Here is a 27,911-nt window from a genome sequence, read left to right as displayed (position 1 = left end):
ATCAGCTCAGGAGAGAAGGTGAGGGCAGTTGCACATATAGAACAAAGTCCCCTCAGCTGCTGCCGCTGCCGCAAAAAGCATTGCTCACCGTACTCGGGGGGGGATTATGCAGCCCCATGCTTTATTCTCCAGATCCAGCTGACGATCAGCCAGCTCCTCGACACAGTGCACATTATGGGACATAGATCACGGCTGACACACTCTTCAAGCAGTTATGTGAAGTGACAAATTGCCTGCCATAATGCACCGTGCACTCATCCATACAGCGGTAAAGTTTAGTAACAGTTGCACACTCTCTTTAGAAACATCTGTGTTTTGTCTATATCTGTTTACATCTTAACCCGTGTTTGTAATCATATATGATTCATTTATTAAATTGCTTTTGAATATGTCATTGCTATCTACACTGCAGATTTTCTTGTGCAGTAAGGATAATGAGTGTTTTTAAGAGCATGGTTTTCTTTGCTTAAAGGTTTTGCAAATGAGTTTCCTTTTTTGCTGCGTGTTAGACAGCAGGCAGCCACACTTGAGTGGAACTTTTTGCTTGTTTCTTTGTGTAGCATAATGAGTTGTAAAGCTAGAATGCAGGCTCACTATTGTATGTTTATTCAAATTTAGGCTTTCATATGCTTTGAGGGTGGGCTTTCAAAATTACCATTCTTGTTTACACATCTGTGAGACAATCAGAACCTTTAAGTGAAACTGGCAGCATTTTCTCTCTGACAGAAAGTAATTTTTCATCTTGAAATAGAAAATGAGCTATCATTTCTTTTGCAAGCAGCCACACATTTTCATAATTTGGTACATGACCCACTGAGACAGAAAAACATAATATGGGATCAGGGTGTTTTATGATTGTTTTATGTTTGTAGTTTTCAGTAATAAGTGACTGTTTTGTCACTTCTCTATCAGCCCGGCAAAACCTAATTGACTAATTTCAATTCCAGGGTTGAATTCTGGAATTTAATTCAATTAATCATGAATTAAAAGGATTCTTTTAATTCATCATAATTCATTTAACATTTTCAAGAGAGAGAGGAATGTGAGCCAACAAGGTTAGTATTTGTAGTTTAATTTTTTTGAACTGCAGCAATTTGACTCTGACTCCTTTAAAATAATCCACCAGGATTGGATTTCTTTTAAGCTGGTCACAGTCACAGTCAGCATTCTGCTGACACACTGTAAACCTTTACTTCTGATTACACTATGGACCGCATCACCTGGGCAAGATTTATCGTCAAAGGCATGTAACAAAAGTGATGACAGCCACCACCACAAAGAAGCTTTAATTGTTTATTTAAAATATGGTTTTATGTTGCATAAGCTGTCAGTTGACAAATAAAATCCCAATAAAAACCATTGACTTATGTGACTGTTGATTACAAAATGTGAAAATGTTTACACCCCATAAATTACTACACACGGGATATTGATGCTTTTACAAGCTATGCACACTTTTGACAGTCGTGGTAGTGATTGGAGGATTTTTTCTCCATATTGGCGTGTATTTGTCGCCATCAAAATGTACTATGGACTTTTATAGCATTCAACCATCACATGGCTTGAGAGAAAATAAAAGTTTATTGCTGTATGTAATCCAAAAGTCAATTAAATTGATTCCACATCAAATTAGTCACTGCAAATTAGTTATATTTAAATGAGACTTGTAAGAGACGGAGTTGGCAGAATCACACAGTGTAAAAGCGCTTTTGGCAATATAACACGGTGGTGAGGAGAATGAATGAACATCCCTCTTATGCTCTCATTAACATCTATTTAAGCATGCGGGGTGGCGGTTCAGCAAAGAATCAAACACAGCATTCAAACTTTAAGGTTTGGAGTTTTTGTCACTTCAGCCACTGAGAGCACTCAGCACTAGGTCAAGAGGTTTAACCTTTTGAATCCCTCAGAAATAAAATGTATCCACAACATAGAAGCACCACACTTTGAAATAATAGTAAACAGGAATGTTAACTCTATTGGCCTTAAATAAAACAGTGTTCAGTCTGCTTAGTGTTAATTTACCATGTCTCAGTAGCTATGTGTAATGAATATGCTCTCTCAAGTTCAGTGTCTTCTTTTATGTGAATTTTTTATCCTTACACTCTTTAAACAGATGTGTTAAAAAGAGCACATAATGTGTTAATTTTAACACGTGCCGACTCAGCTCAGGGACAACACGTGTCGTTCTAACACAACTATTGTGTAATTTCAATCAACACAAACAAGTGTTAAAATGTGTCATTGTGACACACACATATGTAAAATATGTTTTCATAGATTAGGTCAAATAAAAATGGACATTTTTATCTGACAGTATAAAAATGGATACTTATATTAAAATTAAATACACGTTACAACAATTCAATCTGGAGAGACTCAGACGGAGAAAGACAGCGATTAAAATGATTTATTGACGTACATGAATTAAAGTTCTTTGGTGCTCGGGACCAGGTGCTCGGGACATCAAGCTGTGAATTGCAATAAGCTCGGATGAGCATTCCCGGTGCTGGTTAGGAATGTCATCCCATGGGGCCCAACACTGGTGGTGGAGGTCGGTGAAGGAAGTGTGCCTGGAGAGCCAGGAGAGTGGGGGTTGAGAAGTGGTAGGAGGAGGGCACTAAGATGACTTGCACCAACAGGAAGCAGTAGATCTGTCAACAACACAAGCATGTTACAAGTCTCAAAAAATAGCAGAACTCTAAAAATCTGTAGTTTATGTTGTAGGCCATTATATACTGCTCCAAAAATAAAGGGAACACTCAAACAACACAATATAACTCCAAGTAAATTAACTTCTGTGAAATCAAACTGTACACTTAGAAAGCAACACTGATTGACAATCAATATCACCTGCTGTTGTGCAAATGGAATGGACAACAGGTGGAAATTATTTTCATATTTATTTCATTCATTCAGATCTAGGATGTGTTATTTGAGTGTTCCCTTTATTTTTTTTTGAACAGTGTAAATACAAATCATTCAGCTTTTTATATAATAATCAATTTACCTTCCCATCACTGGCTGATATTATATGAAAGATTTTCCATCACAAAAAATGTTCCTCCAATGTAAGTAAACATTATATTGTTTCTTTTTTTTCTTTCAACACAAGTATCTTTGTGAACTTTTCTCCTGTTTTAACATTAGGACCTGGATATAGTTTTATATTTAAATATTTTATGTACAAAGATCACAAATTCCTGGTTCCACATAAATACCTTTGTTCATGTCTTTGAGTTTTGGTATGATGCCGGCTTGCCATGTACGTAGAAATAAGTCTGCCTATTCATCTGGTGGGCTTCCAAAGTGAGCCCAGCTATAAGAAATGAAAGGAAAAAACTTTTTAGAAAACTAGAAGTAGATCATCGATGTGCCAGTCATAATGTTACAGGGGGAAAAGAAGCAGACCTATCAGATTTGACATGTCCAGAAACCATTAATATGCATTCAGCCTGTCTGCATTATGAAGATAACTGGAAACAATAACAGCATTCCATCTTAATAATTTATAAAATAAAAAATGATCAACGCTACTTAACAGCTGTTAATTGCTCCAACTGTTACTTTAGAATTTCTTAAAGAAACAGAAACCTTTTGCTTCGAATGGGACATGAAGTGTAAGCAACATTTCAAAGGGTGAATTAGACCATAATTGCATTGTGGCCTAATTCACACAATCCTACACAAATAAGGATAATTTTCTATTCAAAGGCAACTCACCACCTGTCTGTGCTAGCTACCTTTGACATGAAACCCACTATAACATTTCAGAGTACTGCCCTGACAACAAAAAATACCATACTTTTTCCAACTAGTGATTTAAGAAAATTCCCATAAATCTAACATGATACAAATTCATTCAAACAAATACAAGGTATACACATACTAAAGTGGTTATTTCAAAAGATTTAGCTTCCACCTTTGCCTCGTTTGTCAAAAAAACTTTCCTCCAATCAGAAGACTTCATTTGGTGGCGCCCTGATGTTGCCACTTGCTTATCAACCAAAGTGAGGTTGTCAGCTAAGCTTTCGTAAAATGTGTTAAAATTTTCAACACATCCAGTGTGTTATAATGTTGTGCAAATTTTAACACATTGTATGTTAAAATTAACAAACTCTGCATTAAAGGTGATGACATATTTTTTAATTTTTTAACACATCTGTTTTAAGAGAGTATAATGTAATTCTTCACGATAAATTTAACAGCAACAGGCCTTTTGTTTCTTTATGAAATTTTGAATTGAATGTTATATTTAAGGTAAATATAACATCTGTGGTAACTGTGATGCCACTTTTAATATTCATCTGTAGTTGAAATAGTCTCCTGCACAAGACCAGAAATGACCTTCACAGTCCTCAGGCTGCTACAAAGGAATTTGGCTCTTTTAGGAGCTCAAACTCAGTGCATTTATTATTTTAGTCATGTACCATTTACAATAAAATCTCTGCAAATACAACAGTAGCACATATGAGGCTGTGAGGGAGCAGGAGATGATGTATAGGAGTAAAAACTAATTCCCAACCTGTCTGAGAAAGGTGTATCACTCTTCCTTCCTCACAACTATGTGCTTCAGTCTCACTGACCTTATCAATGATGATTATTACTATTTTTGTTGATCGTATTGTATATTTATGCTTTTTCATTCTTGTTAGTTTGACTGAAGTTACGGCCAGAAGATAATTATACTTAACAAAAGTCTTTGCAAGACTTTTCTTTGACGCAATGTAACTTGAAATTGTATGTCAAGTAAAAACTTGTGGAAAAGCTTGTTTAGTATTTGATAATATTGCTTTTCCTAAATGTGCCTCATTTTCTTATCATCTATTTCTCCGTCAACTGGACTCCACTTCATTAAGTAGTGCATATCATAGAGATGAACATGTGATTGCATCTTATTTTTCATGTGTAACTGTAGCTCATGGTGTTCTGGTGCACTAAAAGATTAAGCTTTGGATCAATGTCTACATGCTTTCATTATCTGAAATGACGTCAGATCCGGGAAAAAAAAAAAAAAAAAAACACACTCAATGGAATTAAGTTTATGTTTATTTATGGAAATGCTGCTGCATCAAGAGGATACTGAAATGTTTTATTGATCACAAAAGTTGATTGGCTCATTCATTATGCAGCTCATGAAAGCTCTTAACCTTAACTAAACAATTTTGACAACTGACACCATCGACTGAGACTGTTTGGACAGTTAAAAAAATAAATGTTTCATGTTTAATATAAAGATGCATTTATTTCAGATCGATATTTCCAGATGGACTTTCAAATGAGTATTCCCTGGTCACTATCTTCCGTGTGAGACGAACTACAAAAAAAGACCGCTGGTACCTTTGGCAAATATTTGACCAATCAGGAAGCAGTCAGGTAGGTGTATTGTAATATCGTACAATGCTGGTCAGAGGCTTAAATGTCATCTCATGCATTAGAAGTGGAATGATGGATGAGTTTTCAAAATTAAGAATTGAAGCCAAAGAGTTGAAATTATTTTGAATTGTATCTAATTGTAAAAGGATAAACCTCACCACCCCCGGCAGACTCAGATTTATAAAGTACATAAATCCATACATTTACATTTAATTTAAATTTGTTTGCTGTTATGAATCTATTTTTATACTTTGGCTATTTTTGCATTAAAGTTGAGAAGTTTAATTTCACTCTGTTGTCATTCCAAAACCAGCCTTTGTGATGGGTTCATCACCCAGCCGGTTGCTGCTTTGTGGTGAAGTAAAAAAAAAAAAAAAACTTTAAATCTCAAGCTCTCGGGCATAAAGCCTTTCTCCAGACAATACTGTTCAACTTGCTTACCTGAGGACAGCAATGCCGGTATTTCTATAGTTTATTATAGATCTGAGCCTTAGTGGTTCCTATTTTGTTCTTAAAAATTTGTTGTCATTTTCCTTTAATCAGACCTGATAGTTTAAATGAATCAAATACCATGCCAGACTTGTTGCTGGTCCTAAAATAGTTGGTGTATTTGTATTGTATACAGTATATTTGAGATTGTATGCCACCAGGGTGGATTTGAAAAATTTCCCAATGAGCATACATTTTATTTTAAAGTCCCCCAATTCATTTGACATTCATGCCTATTTTGAATGTATGTAAACATCTGATCAGCTCAATAGAACAGAATAATGTATGTATTAATCAAAATACTATTATTATTTGTTGATGAGGAATCTCTTGTTACACTTTTCTTAACTCCTCAGGTGTCTGTGGTGGTTGATGGTGACAAGAAAGCAGTGGAGTTTTCTTCCCGGGGTCTGCTGAAAAACTCTTTCCGCTACACGTTTAAGAGTCGTGACCTGCATGCCCTCTTTGATCGCCAATGGCACAAGCTCGGAATTTCTGTTCACAGCGACACAGTTTCCATTTATGTCGATTGCACGCTGGCTGAAAAGAAAATGACTGATGAGAGGGACAGCATCGATCTCAACGGGCGCACACTCATCAGTACACGAGTGGAAGATGGAAGGCCTGTGGATGTATGTTCCCATGACTCATTTTTAAAATAAATATTTTTGTTCCGGAATAAATTCTCATCTAGCACCATATTTATTGGCACACTTGCTAAAATGATAGAAAATTATTTTGAAAAATGGGAGTTTATCACTTCACAAATTCTGCTTAAATAATGATGTCAGCATGTCAGTATTTGAGAATCTAATACATTATTTTGAGAATTCATATAATTTGCTTCTATGAATTAAGTATTAATATCCATTCACGTTCTGTACAAACTTGTACCTATCGGGGTCCGGAGTAGTGCTGGTGCCTATCTTTAAGTCTTACCATAGTTAAAAAAAAAAAAAAATCTTAATTCTGAATGTTTTTATTGGATTATCACACATGTGGCTTTCGATTTATTCTAAGAAAATATTAAGCACCCACAGTCTTTAAGCATGTAACTTAAGAATGTTTATATATTTTTATATTAAATGTATATTTAAATGGATCAAATTTTTAATCAGTACTCTAGAACTTGCTGTTTGTCTGGTTAACAGTTACGATTCTTTTTTCTTAGTCATTTTATTAAATGAGAAAGTCCAAATAACAAGTTCTTTACGTAAGGCAGACGTCACCCTAACAAGAAATGTTTTGAGGAAAATAGCTACTTTGTCTACAATGAGAGCTACAATTGAAGTCAAGCTTTGTCATACAGAACTGGATAAAAATCTTTGTTCTGTCAATTAGGTAAAACACAAAAAGCACCAAAACACATTGGTAGAGAACAGCTTCAAATTACTCAGTGTGAGAAGATGAAACTACAATAAAAGATAAATTTAACCTGAGGGTATTAACAGATCTTTTATCAAGGATGCCAACAACTATGAGGGATAGTATAAAGATTAAACAGTGTTTTGTCCTGAAAGTTTTGGTACTTTTCTCTAATTTGATCAAGACTGGACAACCAATTAAAATACCCTCTAACATTTTGAATTATCCTTCAGGGACATGCCTTTCTAAGTCTTCTATTGATTCATAGCTGTAAGCCTCCTCTAGTAGCTTGACCAGGCAGCTAAAAAAACACCTAAGGTCAGCTTTGCCATTTGATCACTCATGCCTTTGAATAGACTTTGGCTTAAGTAGGATTAACAGCTGACTTTTTACCCCATGTAATTCATGAATTACATAAATCAGTAAACATGTTGCAGAAGGTAAAGCACTTAAGGAAGTCTTGTTATTTAGAGCTAGAATTTTTAAGCTGTTTGCTGTGATGAAGACTCCACTGAATACTGTAAATCTAAAAGAGAAAACCAGTGATAATTTGTAATGTTGCAACCAAAGAAACACATTGTATGTCTCTGAGACTGATAATGGCAGGAATCTTGCATCAACTTCAACTCTTCTTTATAGATTGAGTTGAGGCAAATTCTGATCTACTGTGACCCTTACATGGCTGAAATGGAAAACTGCTGTGAGCTGCTTGAGCCAAAGGTAAACTGTTTTCATTTTTCACACCTTATTATCACAACAACAGTGCTGGGTTATAGCGAAAATAAAGGACTCATGCTTGGGTAGTTTGAAATAAACATTTATGTTCCAGTTTGTTGAAAGTAATGGTCAAATATTAGCATTTTTGTCTGAAAATATGATGTCAATGGATTGTATTGGTGACTGTATTTCAAACCAGAGAAATAATGTATTGTTTTTTATTCATGTTTTAAAGCTGCAGTATGTAGCTTTTACAAAAATATACTTTTTATAAATTTGCTAAAACTGTCAGTATCCTGACAGTGTAATCTGAGACAGTTTTACTGATTAGTTGATTCTGACTGAGAGGTCAGACAGTGTATGTCTGCGAATATCAGTAAGATTTCAGCGAGGAGGCAGATGAGCTTGATGTTTTTACAGATTATCTGCCACAAATTATGCTGTCCTGACAGTGACAGCTTTAACAAATTTATAAATAGCGTATATATATATATATATATATATATATATATATATATATATATATATATATATATATATATATATATATATATATAATAAAAGTTACCTACTACAACCTTAATTTGAAATTAAGTTAGCAATTAAAATAAAAAGTGTAACTAGAAAAAAAGTGTAGTAAACTATAGAAATGATTAGTTCTACGTTTCTGAAATTCAAAACTAATATCCTCAGAGGAAGACATTTTTTGGTGGGAGTATTTTTCAGCTGTGAAACAAACTCAAAATAAAATGTCTAATTGGTGATATTTTGGATTGCAGTGTGGAGTCAACAAGACATTTATTGGAACCCCGCTTCCACTGGTTACAGCTCAGAGTCCCCTGATGCCGTCTCAGCCAACCTCACAATCAATTGACACATGTCACTGTCCAGGACAGAAGGTACAATCAATTCCTCCCAACAGAAGCCTCTAATATATTACAGGGTAATGGTTACTGCAAGTGTGCCAGTTCTAATTTGATATATTCTGTTCTCATTCTTGAAATTATTTTTCGATGAAAGCCAACCAAAAAGAGCTGCTATCTATTAAACTCTAGTGCAATTCTTCTACACAGTCTCCAGTGCTTTTGTCAAATTGGGAAAAATATTATTTTACTGCAGTAATATTTTACTGCAAAGATTAATCTACTTTTTAAATTAAAATTGTGTTCCTCATACTGCTTATGTTCATTTCCATATATCACGACTGTAATGTCCAAATATCACATCCAGAAAAACTACATAACTTGAAAGTATGAAACATAAACACAATCAGTCTTACCTTAAGTTTTTCTGAATTTTAATAAGTAATCCTAGTCAATTTTAAATCTATCAGAGAACAGTTTATTTTTAATTTTTTCCTAATACACATGCATCTTCTGAAATATCTTACTAATTTGTGTTCACAGGAAGATGCTGGCGTTCCAGGGATGCTTGGGCTGTTTAAACAAAACAGGGAAATAGGAGACAAGGTAAGAAAAACATTTGAATCAGTGTTAGATAAATGTTGGAGTTTGAAGCGTTCTTCTATTTTTGGTCAGCTGGTTGGTCAGTTCCACAAAGAATACATTTTTATCTGTTTTGTTTTGCCATATTTCTTTGTGAATTAATTTATTTAGCCAGTGCAGCTAGCTTTCCAGGAACTCTGCACGGTCTGAACGTCGGGATACGCAGCAGTTTTCTGTAGGACAAATTTATCCTTGAGTGTTCGTGAAAAGAAAGGATCCATCTCTCCCACGCAGAGCAAATGTCAGTGTTGTGGTGTCTGGCAAAGTCTCGTGTTCTTCTGTCAAGGTCCTTCAGTGGGGCTACCATACAATTACCTCCACAAGGTGAAATTTCTCCCAGCTCACCTAAGGAGTGTGAATTGGGAAATCATAGATTTGTACAATCAGTAGGAAACAGGTATAGTTTGAAAAGAAAATGCCCCTTTTTCATGACAACTCAATAGACATGTTGAATTGTAAATTGTAAATGCACACTTACTGAAAATTGTTGGTGTTATGTCAGCTGGAGGACATGGAAAAAAAAAAAAAAAAACCATTGAATCCCCAGACAAACGGTGTTATTTTTCCCCAGACGAATCCCATTGTTTGGCCGATTAAATCCCCTTTTGACTGTTCATGCAAGGTTAAAGAAGGCTGGAAAGGAGAATGCATTTCGCTATGAATAGAAATCATAGCAGAAAAGGTGGCAGCACTGCGCATGTGATAATACCAGATGGCTTTTAGGGTCAGTCTCCTAATTAACATTGTGTAGTTGTAGTATTAAAATATGTAGGATTGTTACCAGAAGTTTGCCCGTGAAGCAAAAGTTTCCTCTTTAATTGAAGACTCAATAATTGTTTTTAATTGAAAGATAAGCTATTGTAGTATTGGTGACTAATTAAATTGAATCAGGGAGAAGGTATCATGTCAGGCAGGTAAACGACACATCCACATATCTGATAACCAAATTATAAAAAAAATATATAATTTGGCTAAAAAAAAAAAAAAAATGAGAAACTATGTGACAAAGGTTAGAAAAATGAAAATGCTGGTTAAAAGATGATTTTCAGATATTTTTGTTTCCCTTACTTGCTTGCCTGATATAAGGACAGTACAAAATCCCAAAAGAACCTTGTTAAACATTATGCACCAAGGTTTTGTACAGTCATCCTTTATCTAGCAGGACCCACCAATTTCTTGGCCTATAAAATGGAGACACTGATGAAAGAATGCTTAGCTACAGTTATTTTAGTGGATTTTTCTAAAAGCAGATGCAAATAAATATATTTACGATGCACTTTACTTAGCAGCAACTCAAATATATTGTCCCCTGTCACTGATGTAGCTTAACATTAAGTTTTTGGAGGGAGTCACAGTGTGCACTGTTCAAACATTTCTTTTATTACAGTTTACTCTAGTGTCACATTTTGATAGTTATGACTATTCCCCTGTTTTTACAAAGTAATAAAGTAAGAATGTCAAAATAAACATTTTTTCAGCAAGTTTGACCTCTGTTACTTTCTCATTTTCTACAAATGTTAAATCTTCCAATACTTTTTTAGACTTTAAGGACAAAAAGATATTTAAAACGATATTTAGTAAAATCTGTTTTCTTTGTGTAAATGGTTTGATATTAATATGAAGCATGCTATTCATGAATAAAGGTCAATCCTTTAGTACCAATATTGTCATTGATTATGTGTGCTCACTGGCCATGAATCAGTTTCTCACACCTGAAATCAAATTTCAGGTCTTTATTTAAAATCGATAGTTAGCACCATTTGTTTACTGACTGGACAACAAAATTGACAGCAAATCCCATTACAGACTTGAACACAGAATTGATCAAGTTAAGGAAAGCATGCTCACGGACAATGCATTTAACACTGTGAGCCATGCTGTAAAAAAATGTTAAGTGAAGAAAAAAAAAATTATTTTTTCTTACTCTTTCCTGTTTTCACAATAGTCTAATTTAATAACATGTTCTTCTGAATGCAGTATGTTTATCAGAGAGTGCTGTTGAAGCAAGGACAAAATGACAGCCACTTGAGAAATGTACATAGTAGGTATAACAATAGTAATAAGAAGAAATAAAAGTCACAAGTCTTGAAACAGAGTTAACAGGATACGGAACATGGAAAGAGGACCTGGTATTGGAAAGGAAGAATCCAGCCTAGAAACTCTGAAAAACCAGGAACTTACATGGTGACGTTTGGACAGTAAATGACAAAAGAATCAGATAAACTAGTCAGTGTCTATGAGGAACATATGTGGCAGAATGATGGCAGGGAAATTGACGGATGAATAAAAAATGGAGCTGAAGAAGATTCCTAATTCTAACAAATAAATAAGGAAAAGGTCCAACAATAATGTAAGATTAATACAGTAAATTCAAAAGTACATGGATCAAAAATGGCAACACCCTTTTAACAATACTGAACTGGCTTACTGGCTAAAATAATCCCTGCAGAACATTACAGAACAACAATGAAATGATTAAAACACAAACATCTGTGGATTGCGACACAGAGGGTCATTTATATAGTGAGATGAATTTAGCAAAGGTCTTAAATTATGTGATGTTTAGTTTAAATTATGACATCACACTCCAATCTGGTCAATCTGAAGACATTGATTCTACAACATAACTAACAATTTTCTGTTTAATTATGATCTCTGTTTTTCTTTTTGTTGTTATTATTTTGTTTCTTATGTATTCTCCTATTTTGAGTAATGATAGGTTAATTCGCTCCAATTTACTCTTTGTTTACAATAAATTTGGCAGCTAATATTTCTCCCATGTAGTAGAAGTGATTATGTTTAATAGATGCACACAAGAGGCGCATTTAAAATGTGGAAAAAGACTGTAGCTTGAGGTTAACTCTGACATAATGACTGTTTGGAAGGGCCATATTTAAATTACAATTCAAATCAACACTTTAAAAGGCACAGCAGCTAGATTGCTTCTCAAGCCATTAGCACAGAGTGGTGCTTTGAGATAATTTAATGCACCTGATTTCAAGTTTTAATGAGTCTAAACAAACTGAGTTTGATGGGTTTAATAAAGTGATGTAAATAGTTTTAATGGTACATTCGCCCAAAAAATGGAAAAGGTGGTTGGATTTAAATGAATAAATAGGGATTTTATGTAATATGACATGAAACCATATACTGCACGATAAGTACTTAGCACGGTTGGAATATGATCATTTGGAGCGAGCAGATGATAGTTGCAAACAGCAGAATGCCACCGATTATGGGGTAAAAATGCTTCTTACATCTTGTTAAATTTGCATTTGTTTCTCTGCAACCAGTGCTGTTATAAAAACCTCCATTAGCACAGATGTCATTTCTTTTATACCATTTGTTGAATATCACATGATATCCCAAAACATCAGGCTTTGTGTGAGCAGGATGTAGCCGCTTCTTTTCTTTTACTCTCTGACCTTCCCTGTCAGTACTCCTCCACAACTAAATTATGAGAGCAACACAATTCTGTTCAGTCATTCTGATTTCTGGATCTTAACAGAAATTACATGGATCTTCACTCTTAAAAAATTATAGGGAGTTAAAAGAAAAGATCCATAAGGTGAGCTCATAACACTTTCAATTAACAACAGAAGCATCTAATTCAGTGGGAGATTCAAAATAGTCTGAGTATACTCTGTAACAATTTAACTTGACTTTGTAGAGATTAATCAAAGGCATCTGGACAATTTGAGGCATTTAAAAAGCCCATAATGAGAGCTGCTGGGCAATCATCATGACCTATACGGAGAAAATTTCTTGGGAAAGTGTGAGGGGATTACTTCAACTGTGCTACTCAAATGGAAAGTACTATCCCGCATTACAGTGAGTTTGATGGAGGATTCTTATGCAGTGCAAGGGGATTAAAGTGCTATGATTAATCCAGAATCCCCCAGGAAATTAAACAGATAAATAGTGGGTTATAAGAATGCAGCTTACTTGAAAGGAAATCCATTTTCTTTGGCCTCGCACATAAACCCTGTTATTGCTAGATTTACAGCTCCTGCATGTACATGCAAAAAAAATAAAAGTTTTTTCCACTTTTACAATACATTTAATTTATTTTGCACAGTTTATAAATCTGATGCTCTCGTGATTTCTGTTTTCTTTTATACTTTTGAATTCAATGGACATACATTGCTCCTGTAAAGTGAATTACTGTAGGAGTTTTAGTCTGAGCAGTCTGTTGCTGACCATAAATTTTGACAAGCTGCCAAAATCTCTCATTGTTTCTTTTATGCTCATCCGTGTTAAAATGTTATTAGGTTTTCCTGAGAACAGGTTTCGTGTCAGAGGCCTAAAAGGAAATTTTAATAACTGATGAAAAAATGCGGAATGTGCTTTTTCTGACCAAATTACAAAATGGAAAAACAGGCGCAGGACCAAACACAGTCAAACTCATCTGCTCCTTTAGGATTCTCCCAGCCCGACCTCTATCTGTCGTGAATCTTTGGCCATTTGATAGCCCTGTCAGAGAATTACAATTTTTATGGCAATGTTTGCTTGTAAAATTTAAAAAATTTGAATATCAACCAAAATCAAAACTCTCTGGTGCCATGTGTCGCAAATGTCTTTTTCTTTTTAAATATTATATCACTCCTTTCCAAGCACTTTAGTTTCCAATGGGAATTTTCGTATGTCTTTCTGGTGCTGAATAAGTCTATAATCAAAGCAATGCCATAGTGTTTCCAAATAACCTACACCATTACAACTTTGCTTGCATTTATTAATTATCAACATTTTCTGTCCTACAGTTTGTTTTTTACATTTTGTATTTTTGATCCAAGACTAAAATTGAAAATATGAAAAACAAGCACTTATAGATTTTTTTTAATTTGAAAACAAAAAACAACAAAAATCATAAATTTCAATTAATTTTTTTTATTTTGGTTGTCAGTTGAAAATGAAAAAAATTATTTTATACAGATTCTTCTGAAATCTCTTATTTTGAAAAACTCCTGTGTCAAATTGAATCCCAGTATACAATATCTGTACACTGTGATTAGTCAAATGACTGACAAATGCCAGTCATTTGTCACAAGACTTTATTAAACAAGACCAAAGATCACACCAGACCGGTCAGAGAAATGTAAGCTTTAAGTAGGTAAAAATATTTTAAGCAGATTTAGGCTATGAAATAATATTCCAAAATTGCTTGTTTTATACTTTTTAGTCTATCATTTGAACAGCAAGAAACTTTGGCATAAGGAGTACAAATTTTAAAAGAGGTTAATTTGTGGTTTTTCCACAAGCCATGTAGGAATGTGGTAGAAGGTGCTCTGATCAGATTAGACCAAATATGAACTAAATTAATTTGAAATGAAATTTTGTCCATAGGTTTGCGTACCTTTACAAGGCACAAAATCCTTTCCATTAAAATTGATGTCAATACCTTAAATATTGTTTCACTTTGCCTGTGAACATATCCAAATCCAGTACCGAGTGCAGCTTTCTCCTTTTTCAAGTTAATACAGATAACATCACAGTTGTTAGTATAATACAATGACTCTTACAGTGATTGGGATTAACATTTGTAGTTGTTACGAAACAGTATACCAATCTGCAGCTGCTGAGCCATAGTGTCAGCAAGAACTTGTGTGACAGCTGTAGTAGCAAGAGCACCGACTGCAATGACAAGCCTCCATAATGCTATTCACTAATGTGTGAATGAGAGACCTTACTCTAACCTTTGTCCATACTGTTTTCATCACAGTGGGACACACAGGGAGGTCAGGCTGCCAAGAAGCACTGGACATAACTTTGGGGTGTTCCTTTTTTTGTTTTTGAGTTGATGGAGTTAGTTACTGTTGATGTAGCCATCAACAGTAACTAACTCCATTACTGAAGCAAGTTTTTGACGTTACTGAAATAAACTGAAGTTATGTAGGGGACAGTGATGCTACAAACTCGCTAACCCAAAACATGGGTGCCTGTTTGTCGGAGGTTGGACTTCATACTGCTGTAGAGATGTATGTTTCAGTTCCTAGCACTGGTATTTCGGGCTTGGCTGTCCGCTGTGTTGGACATACTTGGCATTCGTCCTGGGTGGGGGCCAGAAAGGAATCATGTCCTTGTCACTGCAGCACTAACATCTACGAGATGTTTGGGCTGTATGTGCAAAGGGGGTTAGGATCTGAGTGTGAACAGCTCTAAGCATACCCAGTTGATGAAGCCTTCTGCTGCTGTGTGAACAACAAACGACTTACATATACAGCACACCTCATGATTATTGGCACCACTGCTAAAGATGTGTAAAAATAAGTCATCCTTGCTTCTATGTACATTTATTGAGTGGCAAAGATTTCTCACATTAATAATTTTTTTTAGGTCACTAAGACCACAATCATTGCCCCCTCACATTGTTTTGCTTGAAAAACAGCAGAAAAACAGCAGAAAGACCCAAAGGCTATCGATTTTCATCTTTCACCGGTCAATAACTTTTTATTTAACATTTCCTAGCTCTTAGGGCCTTTCATTGTGGAACAGTACAACCTCAGTATCCTCAGATTTCTCACCACACTTAACAGGCATGACGCAGTTTTCCTTCATTATGCCATGCCAGACCCACCTGGAGTGTTTGTTGTCAAAAACCATCTTGTTTCATCTGACCAAACTATGCCATTCTGATTAATGTCCCTATACAGTTTAGCTAAGCTAACACATTTGTCTTTGAGTATTTGAATTTCCACCACAGCTCTTAAACAACTAGTATGAATGTGGATAGTTTCTATTGAAGCCCAGTAAACTTAAAATGCTCTTATTCTCAGTGAGCATAGATACATTTTTTTTTCTTTTCTTTTTTTTTTTTACCTATCTTGTCATTTTTCTCACTGTTGTGATGAGGAGGCAAGATAAAACTCAGTGGCAAGTGCCTAAGAGAAATATCCCTGTGTGTCACATCATATTTACAGCAAAATGAAACAGAAGGTCACTGAATTACTCATTTAATATCCCTGGAAGCTTTGATCAACTGAAAATGCTAAAGTATATGTCACAATATATTACAGTTTTTCTCCATATTATATATATATGATCTATTTATAAATTGAAACAAGAAAGCATGCAGTGTGTCTTTGTGTTAAAAGAAAATAAGTTATAACAACATATAGAATATTGATATTTTTAGATAAGAATTAAATTTTAATAGATTGGGTGTCTTTTCATTCTGTACAATTCAGACTTCCAGCACAAGTCCAACAACTCCTGCCATCTACAGAAATACTCAGACGACTCTGCAGTTGTCGAGTGTATCAGAGATGGACAAGAGGCTGAGTACGGAGACACAATGACACAAAGCGGTGTAGCGCTTTGTGTCATGGTAACAATCATCATAACACGGGAACAATCACCTCATCTTAAATGCAAACAAAAAAAGGAGATGATTGTAGATTTTAGGAGAAACAAGATTCGATCAAACTCTATACCTATCAGACTGGACTGGAGACGCAACAGTGAAGCTGTGTATAAGAAGGGACAGATCAGACTGTACTTCTTGAGAAAGCTAAGATCATTCAAGATTTGCAGCAAGATGCTGCTGATCTTCTATGAGTCTGTTGTTCAGAACATCATCTCTTTGCCATCACGTGTTGGAATAGCAGCATTAGAGCCAGGGAATTAAAAAGGCTGTTTCTGTTCTGGTTCTGCTGTGGGGAGAGCTGTGCAACCTCTAGAGATGACAATGCAAAGAGGAATTCTTCATAACATCAAGACAATTATGGACAACCCTGAACTTCCACTTCATGAGACTGTCTTTGGAGAACAATGTCTTCAGTCAGAGGTTTCTTCAAAATCACTGCAATATAGACTGCTACAAGAGATTTTTGCTGCCAACATCCATCACAATCTACAATAACTCTTTGAAGAATTTAAATTAATATGAGTTGCAGCAGCATTTAATTTCTTTGTAAGCAATAAATATTTATGAATTCAAGAAGACTTACAAATAGACCTTCCCTAATAGCTTCTAATAACTTTGTCTGGAAATGATTAAGAAAAGAAATTGAAAACAAATGTTTGTAAATGTACATATGATTTTAAAAAATGCAGGTTTTAGCAATGTTTACATTTTTTGTGGCATAATTGCAGTGAATTACCACAACAAAACAACACAGAGTGTTAGTAATATTTTAAGAACACATTTTTTTGGTTATTTTCCACAAATGTCAACATCCTTCAAAAGAAAATGTATCCATCCTCTTTTTGCAAAAGTTTTACTTGTTCTTCATTTTCAAACCTGAAAAATCGCATAAAATTTTCTATAGTACCATAAATTGTCTTTTTTATAAGGTTACCTAACAGTGACTTTGTACATGTTTTATTTTAGCAACAATGTCTCATTTGATTGTAAAATTTGCAGACCCCTGTACTTGATACTATTTACATGCATACCAATTGTGTAGAACTTTAGAAAAGGGCTTTTGAAATGTCAGCCAATGGGATTATTCTTGAGTATGGGAGAAGCCTTAATCCAGGATATTTTTGCACTGAAGACATTGAGTTTATACCACAGTGACTTATTTTCTCACAAACCTTGATACATGGGATAGAAAAGATAGGAAAAGAAAGTTAAACTGATTTATTCTGTTATGTGAATTGTTAATGGTGTTGTTATGAAATATTTGACTGACTGAGAAAAACATTTTTACACCATTTGGGGGAAATGTTTGAGAGCAAAATTGTCCCCCATCTGTTAATACAATAAATGCAAAGGACCAGTTGGCCTGGACATTCAAACAGCACAGCCTGCTTGAGCTATGGGACGGCCGAGGTCATCCTAGTATATGTATGAGTTGCACACTGACAAAGAGTCAACAAGATCCAAAACATTTCACACATTTCTGGCAGAGTGTGTGGAAAGCAGTCAGCTAGCAAAGCTCAAGCAGCTTATTCACAAGCTGCATATAATCTCACATATGTTACAAACTTCACTAAACTTTACCGCAGTTATATGTGAGCTGATCCACACTGCAAGGAAACTGATATGTAGAAAATCCCAAAAATATTGAAGTGAAAATTTCAAAAGGCCATTTTGTGTCTTATACATTTTCAATCTTGTCATTGCAGGGGGAACTTGGATCAGAAGGTCAAAAGGCAATCGATGGCGAGAGGGTGAGTACTGCTATCTCCAGCAGACACATAGTCCATACACAGCACATCAACAAGCTCCACTTTATTTTGTCAGGCAATCAATTTTTTAAGGCTTTTCATTTTTTGTGTGCCATGTCCTGGAAGTAGGTATAAACAAAGCTGAGTTTTCTGTGTGGCTCTTCTGTCATATCTCAAGTAGTAAGAGTGTTCTGGACTACACTGTCCTTGTACTAGAATTAATTGATAGGTACAGAATGCAGCCATAGACTGGCATACGAATGGACTGAACTAATTTTTCAAATTACCATGAGATCATTCTGTATCATGTTAAGGTCATTCTTTATTGCATGCACTCAGATCTTGCTGCACTGATTAAACTAATGTATAGTGGTGCTTAAATATTTGTGAACCTTTTCATGAGTTTCAATATATTTACAGAAACAGCCATGTATTGCTGGAGATTTACATGTTCAGAAAGTGCAAAGATTTGATTCATTTACATAAATCAGGGATAAGGCTTCTGGTTTATATTTTTAAGAAAATATTTCAAATCTTTGTGGCAGATCCTTGTAAATATCCATAAGCAGGCACTAACTGCTGGTGGTGTTCATAGGATGAAAGTGATTGGAGATGCTGGTCAGTTTTTTTGTTTTTATTGCTACTTATATATTTATATATTTTTACAAAAAAAATAATTGTATATTTCAAAATTAAAACAAAAGATAAGCAATGGCCTCAAGGAAGGGTTCAATACCTGCCAAATGACAGAGTGCCGCTGGGCAAGGCAAGTTGTCGTCCACTTCTCCTGTGGGTTATGTGTTTGTGCATTTGTGAGTGCAGCTGGTAAATGTGGCCATAGTGTAAATGTACTGTGAGTGTTCTGTATCACTTGAAAAACCTATTCAAGTTCAGCCTGTATGATATATACCAACCAATCACCTGTAATACATGATGGGGTTGTGTTGCTGCGTTTAGAGATGTAACAATGTTGCTGTTAGGTTGCTGAGTCTTACGACCTTCATCAGTTTGAGAAATCTTTGTTTAGAAAATATTTGATAAGGGTTTAAATTGTTCTGTACTTAGAAATTTCATAAATGTGAAAGTGAATCAATTTTAAAACAATGAAGGTCGGTAGTTTGGTTGAAATACAATGAAATGTATTCCTGGAGTTTTAGGAAGTACTGCGAGAATTGCACAACATTGTCTAATACCTTTGTTTTTAATTTTTTATTAATAAAGTCAAGAGCATTTTTTTTTTAAATGGTAAAGCACTGGACATCAGAAATGATAATTATGGTAAATGTTATTTAGAATTATTTAGTTTTTGAAAATGTTCCTCTCAAGTGTTTTATGCTGGAAAAAAAAGCAAAAAAAAAAAAAAATTGTGTTTCCATTTATTGAAACTCCAAAGGAAGAGGTATAGATGGTGAGAATAGTTCCATAAAGAAATGTTTATCATAGCCATGTTACATATTAGTTAACAAAAAGCAACACTGGAAGTCAGCTGCAGAGCTGCAGTCTATCACAAAGAAAAAAAAAGAAACACAGAAGTGTACGAACATCCATCAACCACAATTCTAAAACATATGCCCAATATTGTGTAGATTATTTTTGTGCTACAGAAACCTTTCTGACCCACTGGAGCATGGGTAGCAGAATGTTGGCAAAAAACCCAGGTTCTGTGAGTAGGGGAATGGACGAGGTCAGAGCTCTTTGTCCTGCTCAGGGAGGCTGCTGCAGTCAGGGAATTGTGTTGTCCTGGGGATGTGTACTTTCTCTTCAATATTGTTTTGGCTGGTGGTAGAAGTCAGCATGGTAGGGCCTAAAAGATTTGATACATTGCTCCACATCCACACTCAAAAGCCAGAAGAAGCTTACAAATACAAATATGCTTCTATTTTTAGGTGGGCTTCATCAGCAATCTCCACTGATAATCTGAGTGAAGAACTTTTTTAATAATATGTGCTTGTTGCACCTTTGAATGGGAATACTGTAATCACTATGCATTGTTCTCACACTCAGTCTGGGTTGTCACAAAAGGTCGTATAATTTTGGTAGATTGTGTTCCTCTGTTTTTGTTGACTGTAGTGGCCTTTATTTGATAGTTGTCAGACCGGAAAGTAGCTTGTGAGACAAGGCAAAGATTTGCCGCATGTCAAGTCTGCTGGAATTGAACCTGTGACGGCTGCGTCGAGGATTAAGGCCTTCATACATGGGCCGTGCTTTACCCCGGCGCCACCACCCCAAAAATCATCTGTAGTTAAGTAAGCAATAAGTAGACCTAAAACTATATAGGTTCTTATAATTTGAGGACAAATTTACATAGATTTACAGACTCAAATTCCTAATTTCTAAAATAAAAGTCAGATGTCGTAGTTGACATTTACGGTGCATTCACACCAGCTCAAGCCTGGCTATTGCCTTCCTATGCAATTCTGCTCATTCTGGGTTTTCTCCCCTTTACTACCAAGTAAATGCACCTTTTAAAATTAGATAAATAAGGTGTGTTACGCAGCTCTGAGGCATGTAGTTGTGTGCTTTTTTGACTGCATGACTTCCAGCCCTCACCACTTGTACCAGTTTCTTGTTGCAAACCTGAGATAAAAGTAACTGGAATTGAGCAGTAAACCAATTAAGGTGAAAAAAAAAAAAAACTGAATTGGCAGTGTCTAAATTCAAGCACTGGTTTGTAGCTCAACAACCAGCATGGGCCTTTTTGGTCGAGCATAAGTACCTCCTGACATGCTGAAAAGCCAGTTGAAGTCATGTGACCATTTGCATATGAATGACAATCAGGTTTATTTACAGAGGAATCTCAAGACCACCTAACTAGAAATTAACTCCATCAAAGACTAACTGATTTGTAGTCACAAGACTACAAATCAAGACTATAATGGAAGGTTGTAAATGCGGGCAGTGCCTTTGATCACACACAGTATTTACTGATTGGAAGAGCTGATCAGTTTGAAAACCACAGAGCTCTTCACCCAGGGCTCTCCTTGACTTCATAGCAGTACATAAAATTAAAACAGATTAAATTATGTTCACTGCAGTGAGACTGAAACAGTTTGTTAGTTAACAAGAAAAACTCATAAAATAATTTGCCTAATGTGAGACTGTCTGCTGATATTTCTTTCTTTTTTTGTGTGTGTATTTTTAAGGTTGCCCTGCTTCCTTCTGCTCCCTGTGGATGCAAAGCAGAAAGTACCTGATTAGTATTCAGCTATAAACATTGAAATTGACAATCACATTTTTGCCAAGTATCTTGTCATGAGCAACAGTTCCAGGAACTCAAATAAGTTTACCTGGAGCAATAATTGTTTTTGAGCTACAAACATCCCTTAGCTTGTTGTCTTTGCTTTGGTCATGTACACGACTCACTATCTCTACTCTCCAGGTAGTCATTTTCCTGTGCCCCAGGCAACTTTGCCTCTGGCAGGTGGGTTTGGCCATCGTTTTAGATACGTGTAATGGAAGAAAAAGATTTTCTTAAATGTGTTTAGAACTGGTGACCTTTGCAAAAGCAAAACTAGCTGAACCCACAGTGAAATAGTGCTTGTATCTTATTCATCTGACAAGTGATACGAAGTGAAATGCTGACACCTTTATTTAAGCCTTTTTAGTTGGAAAATGCACTGAAATTAAATGTCAAATGTATCCTTCCATTTAGTGATTCTTCTGATTCTTAGTGATCTCCCTGATTCTTTTGTGTCTTTACCATTGCAACCACACCTTGTGATCATTAGTATTTCAACCAGTAAAAATGCACATCAAGTGTGAACATTAGAGCCTGTTAGAATCCATCCAGTAGGTTAATGTATTATCCAAATGCATTCCGTTTAGGCATTCAGAGGCCTTCAGATGTAAAATACTTCCAGATGTTGCATCCAAGTAGCTCTTTGTATCTACAGTATAGCTGACACTGATCTTATGAGGATGACTGTAATCTGATATATTGTGCTGACTGGACAGGGTGCCAGTAAATCACAGGGAAACACACAGACACACAAAATAATCAACAATACATGCATTTCTGAAGACAATTTAACTTATGAGGACCACATGTAAAAAAAAAAAAAAATAAATAAAAATCTTTTTGATTAAGCATTTGAACTAGCTTACCATCCAAATGTAGGCTGCTGCCTCCTTCACTTGAACTGTTTTAAGTTTATGCAGCAGCAGTAAGATCAATACGGTCTCCAGATTTACAGAGGTTGAGTGCATTTAATGCACAGAGCACAGCACCGCTAACTTAATTTATAATTTACATTTTAAACTTGCCATTATAATTTCACTTACAAAGACTAAATGTTTTGTTTTTTTTTTTGTTCCCACAAAAACTGCTGTGCTGACATATTTAATTACAGATTCTTCAGTGAAACCCATGAAAGTAAATCAGTTAAATTCAGGAGCACCTTCAGAGCTGTCAATAGTATTTTCATCAAAAGTCCAAGAGTTGTCTCATTAGGAGAATTGTACTCCTTCTAGTGTATAAAGTTTATCAGAAAATGTTATTAGGTTATTTTTTTATGTTTATGATAAAAAATAATGAGTTGACCTCTTAGTTGTTGTGATAATTAGGTCTAAGAATTCTACTGGATAAATGAAAAAAAGGCCAGTGCATCTTTAGTGTTGTTGTATTTTTTAGCTTAAAAAATACAATTTATTCAGATTCACCATCAATTAACTTTGTAAGAATGAACAGATGTGTTTCCAGTCTGTATAGTTTACACTTGCACTTAACACTGAAGAAATGTTGTTGCTGTCTCCAGTTTTTCTACCGCTCTTGTTTGTGGTCTTCTATCTTGAAATTCTTAAATTTAACTCCTAAATGTTAACACAAGGTAACATGGATAATAATCCATTTTGGTTGTGGTTCTTCAACTCTCAACAAGAAAGATTTTACAACGGTGCTTCTTGTTTACAAAGATATCACATATTTGCTCTAATTTAAGAATATTGATTGCACTTGAGTTGTTCATTTCTAACATCACTTTTGTTTTGAGGCTGAGCCCAAACACAAGTTTTCCCATTAATCACTATCCATGTAGTATATATATTTTTTGTTTTTCCTTGTGATCATCCTTTTTCAGGAGACCAGCAGAAAGTCTCCCTATGAAAGAAATTACAACATAAATCAATATGTGATGGACTGTTCATTATTAGTCTTTTCTGCAGCTGTGCTCTTGTTGTGATTTATTTGATATCTTGACCCAACACTCGTATATGATTTAGAACAATATGAAGGCGAGACACTAAAATAAAAGACAGGATATTGCCGGTCTCTGTGGTTTATCAGTGAGCTTTGAAAATCAAATGATTAATGGGTTAACAAATAGTTTGATATTATTTCATTTGTCAATGCATACTCAATGAAAATGGGTGGAATTTTGTCATTTGATTTTTAGTGTACATACTAAATTAAGTTAAATAAATGTGTTCCATAATCTATCTCAAATAAATTCTGGAGAATTAATTTTCATTTAACAATTATAACATATATTTAAATAATCGAGTGTATTTGTCTAGATTTCTCAGTTTAAGATAAATATATATTATGAAATCAAATCAGAATAAATTCACAGACTAAAATTCTTATTAATGATTTAATCCAGAAAGACAAATATAAGCGATGTAAAAATGTAAATACCACAAACTTTTTTCACGGGCTAAACTAGGAAAGTTTATGACTAGAAAATTCTATCATCAATTCTACTGAGTGATTACCACTCTGAGTTCTCATATGTAGTGGTAATTGAAAGACAACCTAAAAGGCAGGACCGTTCGAAGATCGAGGAACCACCTCTGATGTTGTAGCAGAACTTAATAACTGTGGTTCAGATAACAGTGAAATCTCACCAACTGTTGTTCTGACTGGCAGGTTACTCAGACTGGAGGCTATTGGTTCAGGTTTGTTTCAGTGAGTTTCTCAGTCGTTTTTCTCTTTGGATTTTGAGCTGGGTTGGACACAAAAAGAAGTTGCAAAGGGATGGTGGACATATGTTCAAGGCATAGAAGAAAGAACCTTTGCAGGAACATGAAAAAATAATTAGACAAAAGATATTTAATTAAATTACAAATGTTTTCCTTTCTAATTGAGTTTGATAAATCTAGCAGCACCTTCAAGAAAGGCTTGATAACAATGTGCTGATAAACCTATCAGAAGCTGACTCAAAATAAAGTGAAATATGTCACATAAGAAAGCCAAGAATAAAAATGGACTTTTTTATTTTCTTCAAAAAATACTTTCATGAAGGCAAAAACTCTCATTTTGACAGCGGCTGTTATCACATTCAAGGTTTCAAACATTCATTCATTCTAAAATTATTTCTTATCTATGGCGTTTCATCCAGTACAGATCCAATAAGTTGAAATTGGTTTGAAAACCTTTGATATTATATTTTAAAAGAAATGATTGCAATCTGTTTATTTGGGAAATAGCTGAATGTATGAGAAAAAAACAAACAATAAAAATAATGTGAATAAATGTATGTTCTCTACCTAAACTGATCACCCCTTCACTGCTGAGTACTCATGCTGCAAATTCTGATACCCAAACCAGCCTTTTACAGCAATTAGCTCATATTCCATTTTTAAAGCTAATGTGTTATTTAAAGCTCCTGCTGACACCTGAGAAACCAGAATTCTGAGTATGTGCATGTGATGTCGTATCGCTTTGCAGATACACCTCCTGTGGGAAAGGGGGAGTGTACTCTGTGTTATCTTGTGGGTAATTCAAGTGGATACATGATGTTCGGCTGTAGAGTGAAGTGTCAAAGAAAGCGGAGTTGAGCAACATTGATAGAACATGATATCCTCTGCACAAGAGGATCCCTGACAGTGTACTGCAATATCCCCACTCTATGGAGCAGTGTTTTATTTATTCGGAGTGTAATGGACATGCTAATTTGTTTTTGTTTTTAAGACTCAGTGTCAGTAAGGGTAGTATTCCACCACACTGAAGATGGTGGTGTATCGCTGAGTGGATGGAAAGTCACAAAAGGCATTTCCTGCTGTAACCTCCCTGGCATTTGTAGGCCAGCACTCAAGATATCTGTGTTACTTACAGATCTGGTTTCACATAGCTTTAAAGATTCATTGCCCACAAGAGCAAAATTTTGCCTCAAGCTAATACAAATAGTTAGAGTATCTTCAGTTTTGCTGTTTAATTACTTCTATCTGGTTTGGTAGCTCTAGCTGGAAATGGCAAACTTCTCTGCAGTGACTGGAATTTGAAATGGTTTTACTTCTTATGAGACAAGTTCTCTGACCCGCAGATGCTCTGCCTGGTAAAAGTTCTAAGTAAACATAATTAGGCTGCATGTGTTCCTCCTTCCTTCCCCTGGCTCTTTGTTTGCTTGTGTTAGTTGTCTTCTGCCGGGGAGTTGCCAGATTGTCCTGTGGCCCCACAGTTTCAGGACTGACGAGACACAGAGCAGTGTGTAATTAGCAGACGAGTGCGCACAGCTCCCCACAGTGTTCTGACCTCGTGCTGCAGGAACAACTGCCACACAGTCAGACTCCAGCCTTTTCTTCATCAACTTTTTCCTCCTTAATGTCCCTCTGCAAATGTGTAGATGTCAACAATTTTCAACATGGGCTTACAATGCATATCTGATCCTCAAATAATATATTTCCCTTTACTATTGTTTAGATCAAACAGTTTCAAAGAGGTAAACACATCATGATGCATACATTAAAATCATATGACATGAGGATTTTCTTTGTTAATCAAATTAGTTTCCAAGATAAAAGGAAATTTGAGAATTGTCCATGTTCACATTGATTTTCTTTCCTATTCATAACTTTACAACCTAACAAAATGCAAAAAGAAAAAGCTGGAATGTTAAAAGTGTATTTGTCAAAAGTAAAATTCTTTGGGTGCAATACTTTTCAAAACAAATGCTATGATACTTGCCGGTTCTTCACAGCATGCACATTTTTATTTTTTTGTTCATATTGTGTCAAAAAAAGATAAAATGTCTATTTTGTGATGTTTATCGCTCATGAGTGTCAACTAGTCAACCCGCTGATTAAAAATTAACAAAAGTAATGATAAAAGAAGTTCCTTTCTTCATGCACTTCTCCTCCTCACATAAAAGCTGAATGTATACTGAACAAAGTCCTTCCAGAGCAGCAACACCCACAGCGCTGCAAGGCTTCACAGAGACAAACAGTGGTCATAAAGCTTATTGCAGGTGAGGAGCAATAAAAGGTGTCACTGGCGATCAAATTCGACATAGTAAACTATAAATTAAAGTTCAACATATCTTCAAATAAATGTAAAAAGCAAGAACTCAGGGCTTTTAAAACTTGGGCACTTCAGAAATTAGAAGGGTTGAATCTGATTCAACAAGCAAACAAAACAAAGTTTTGTTGAAGGTGGCCAAATGGATGCTGCTAATCATCTTTGCTTAGCACATGAAAACCAAAAACAACTGTTTCTTACAGTAAATTGTGCAACTGAGCATAGCTCCTGCATCTGTGCAAACATTGTAAGTCTGTTTATTTGAAAATGTGTTTCAACATATTGGCAATATGTATTTTAAAATGTTGCTTCAAAAAAGTGGAAAGGATTAGATTGACTATATTTATAAAGTATAAGACGTCTTGGTGCTTGTATCATATTGTGAATAGATGCATTTTTATTAGATACATTATGTTTTATTTCAATAATTTCAGTTATTAGGTGTGGAAGCATTAATTTGTGGATGTTGTTTTTATTACAAAACTGGTGAATGCATTACATTGTTACATTTTAACATTGTCAACATAGTTTTTTTTTTTTCTTCATTTTACAATAATATAAATCCTATTCAAAAAGTAAAGAGTAAAACGTTATTTTTTTCTCTCTTTAATCTATAACTTCTGCCCCAGTTCTCGTAATAACAATACAATCCTAATGGAGAAATATTCTGCTCAGTTCCTGTGTGTGAATGATTTGACAGTCACCTTGTTCCTGACAGTCTGCAGGCTAAGAGACCACATTAACTCACAGTCTGATCAAATCATGGCATAGCTTTTTCAATATCCACAAATAGTAGGCATGTTACTGTATCGCCATCACTACAATACATGCAGTCGCACCATTGTAATCATGGCTTCTGTTTTCTGAATAGCAGTGGTTCAGACAAGGCCTGCTGAGAACCAGCAATGAATTAGTCACGTCTCTGGTAGCAAGACTTAATGTGATAAGAGTAGGTAATCATCCTCTGCAGATATATAATTCACTATTAATAGCCCATCTGACTCTAAATTTAACCATGACAAATTATTGGATTTCTAAGTCATTTTACAGGCTGCTCACACTCTCCATCTTTCCTACTCCTGCCCTAACTTATTTTAAAGTGTTGGTGCCAATGGCCC

General features: G+C 35.2%; 1 protein-coding gene across 2 annotated transcripts in view; it reads left to right on the top strand.

The window, feature by feature from the left end:
• Positions 1–27,911, top strand: part of LOC129359575 (collagen alpha-1(XIX) chain-like) — a 122,522-nt gene that overhangs the window by 8,468 nt on the left and 86,143 nt on the right. For both annotated transcript variants that reach the window (XM_055029287.1, XM_055029288.1), the window contains exons 5-10: positions 5,253–5,376; positions 6,222–6,497; positions 7,870–7,950; positions 8,727–8,846; positions 9,354–9,416; positions 18,522–18,566. In XM_055029287.1, the coding sequence (XP_054885262.1) occupies positions 5,253–5,376; positions 6,222–6,497; positions 7,870–7,950; positions 8,727–8,846; positions 9,354–9,416; positions 18,522–18,566 (709 nt within the window). The remainder of the gene's footprint in view (positions 1–5,252; positions 5,377–6,221; positions 6,498–7,869; positions 7,951–8,726; positions 8,847–9,353; positions 9,417–18,521; positions 18,567–27,911) is intronic.

Source organism: Poeciliopsis prolifica, unplaced genomic scaffold (assembly GCF_027474105.1).
Source record: "Poeciliopsis prolifica strain line A6 unplaced genomic scaffold, Auburn_PproV2 SCAFFOLD005, whole genome shotgun sequence".
Lineage (NCBI taxonomy): Eukaryota > Metazoa > Chordata > Actinopteri > Cyprinodontiformes > Poeciliidae > Poeciliopsis > Poeciliopsis prolifica.
This window is presented reverse-complemented; position numbering and strand designations above follow the sequence as displayed.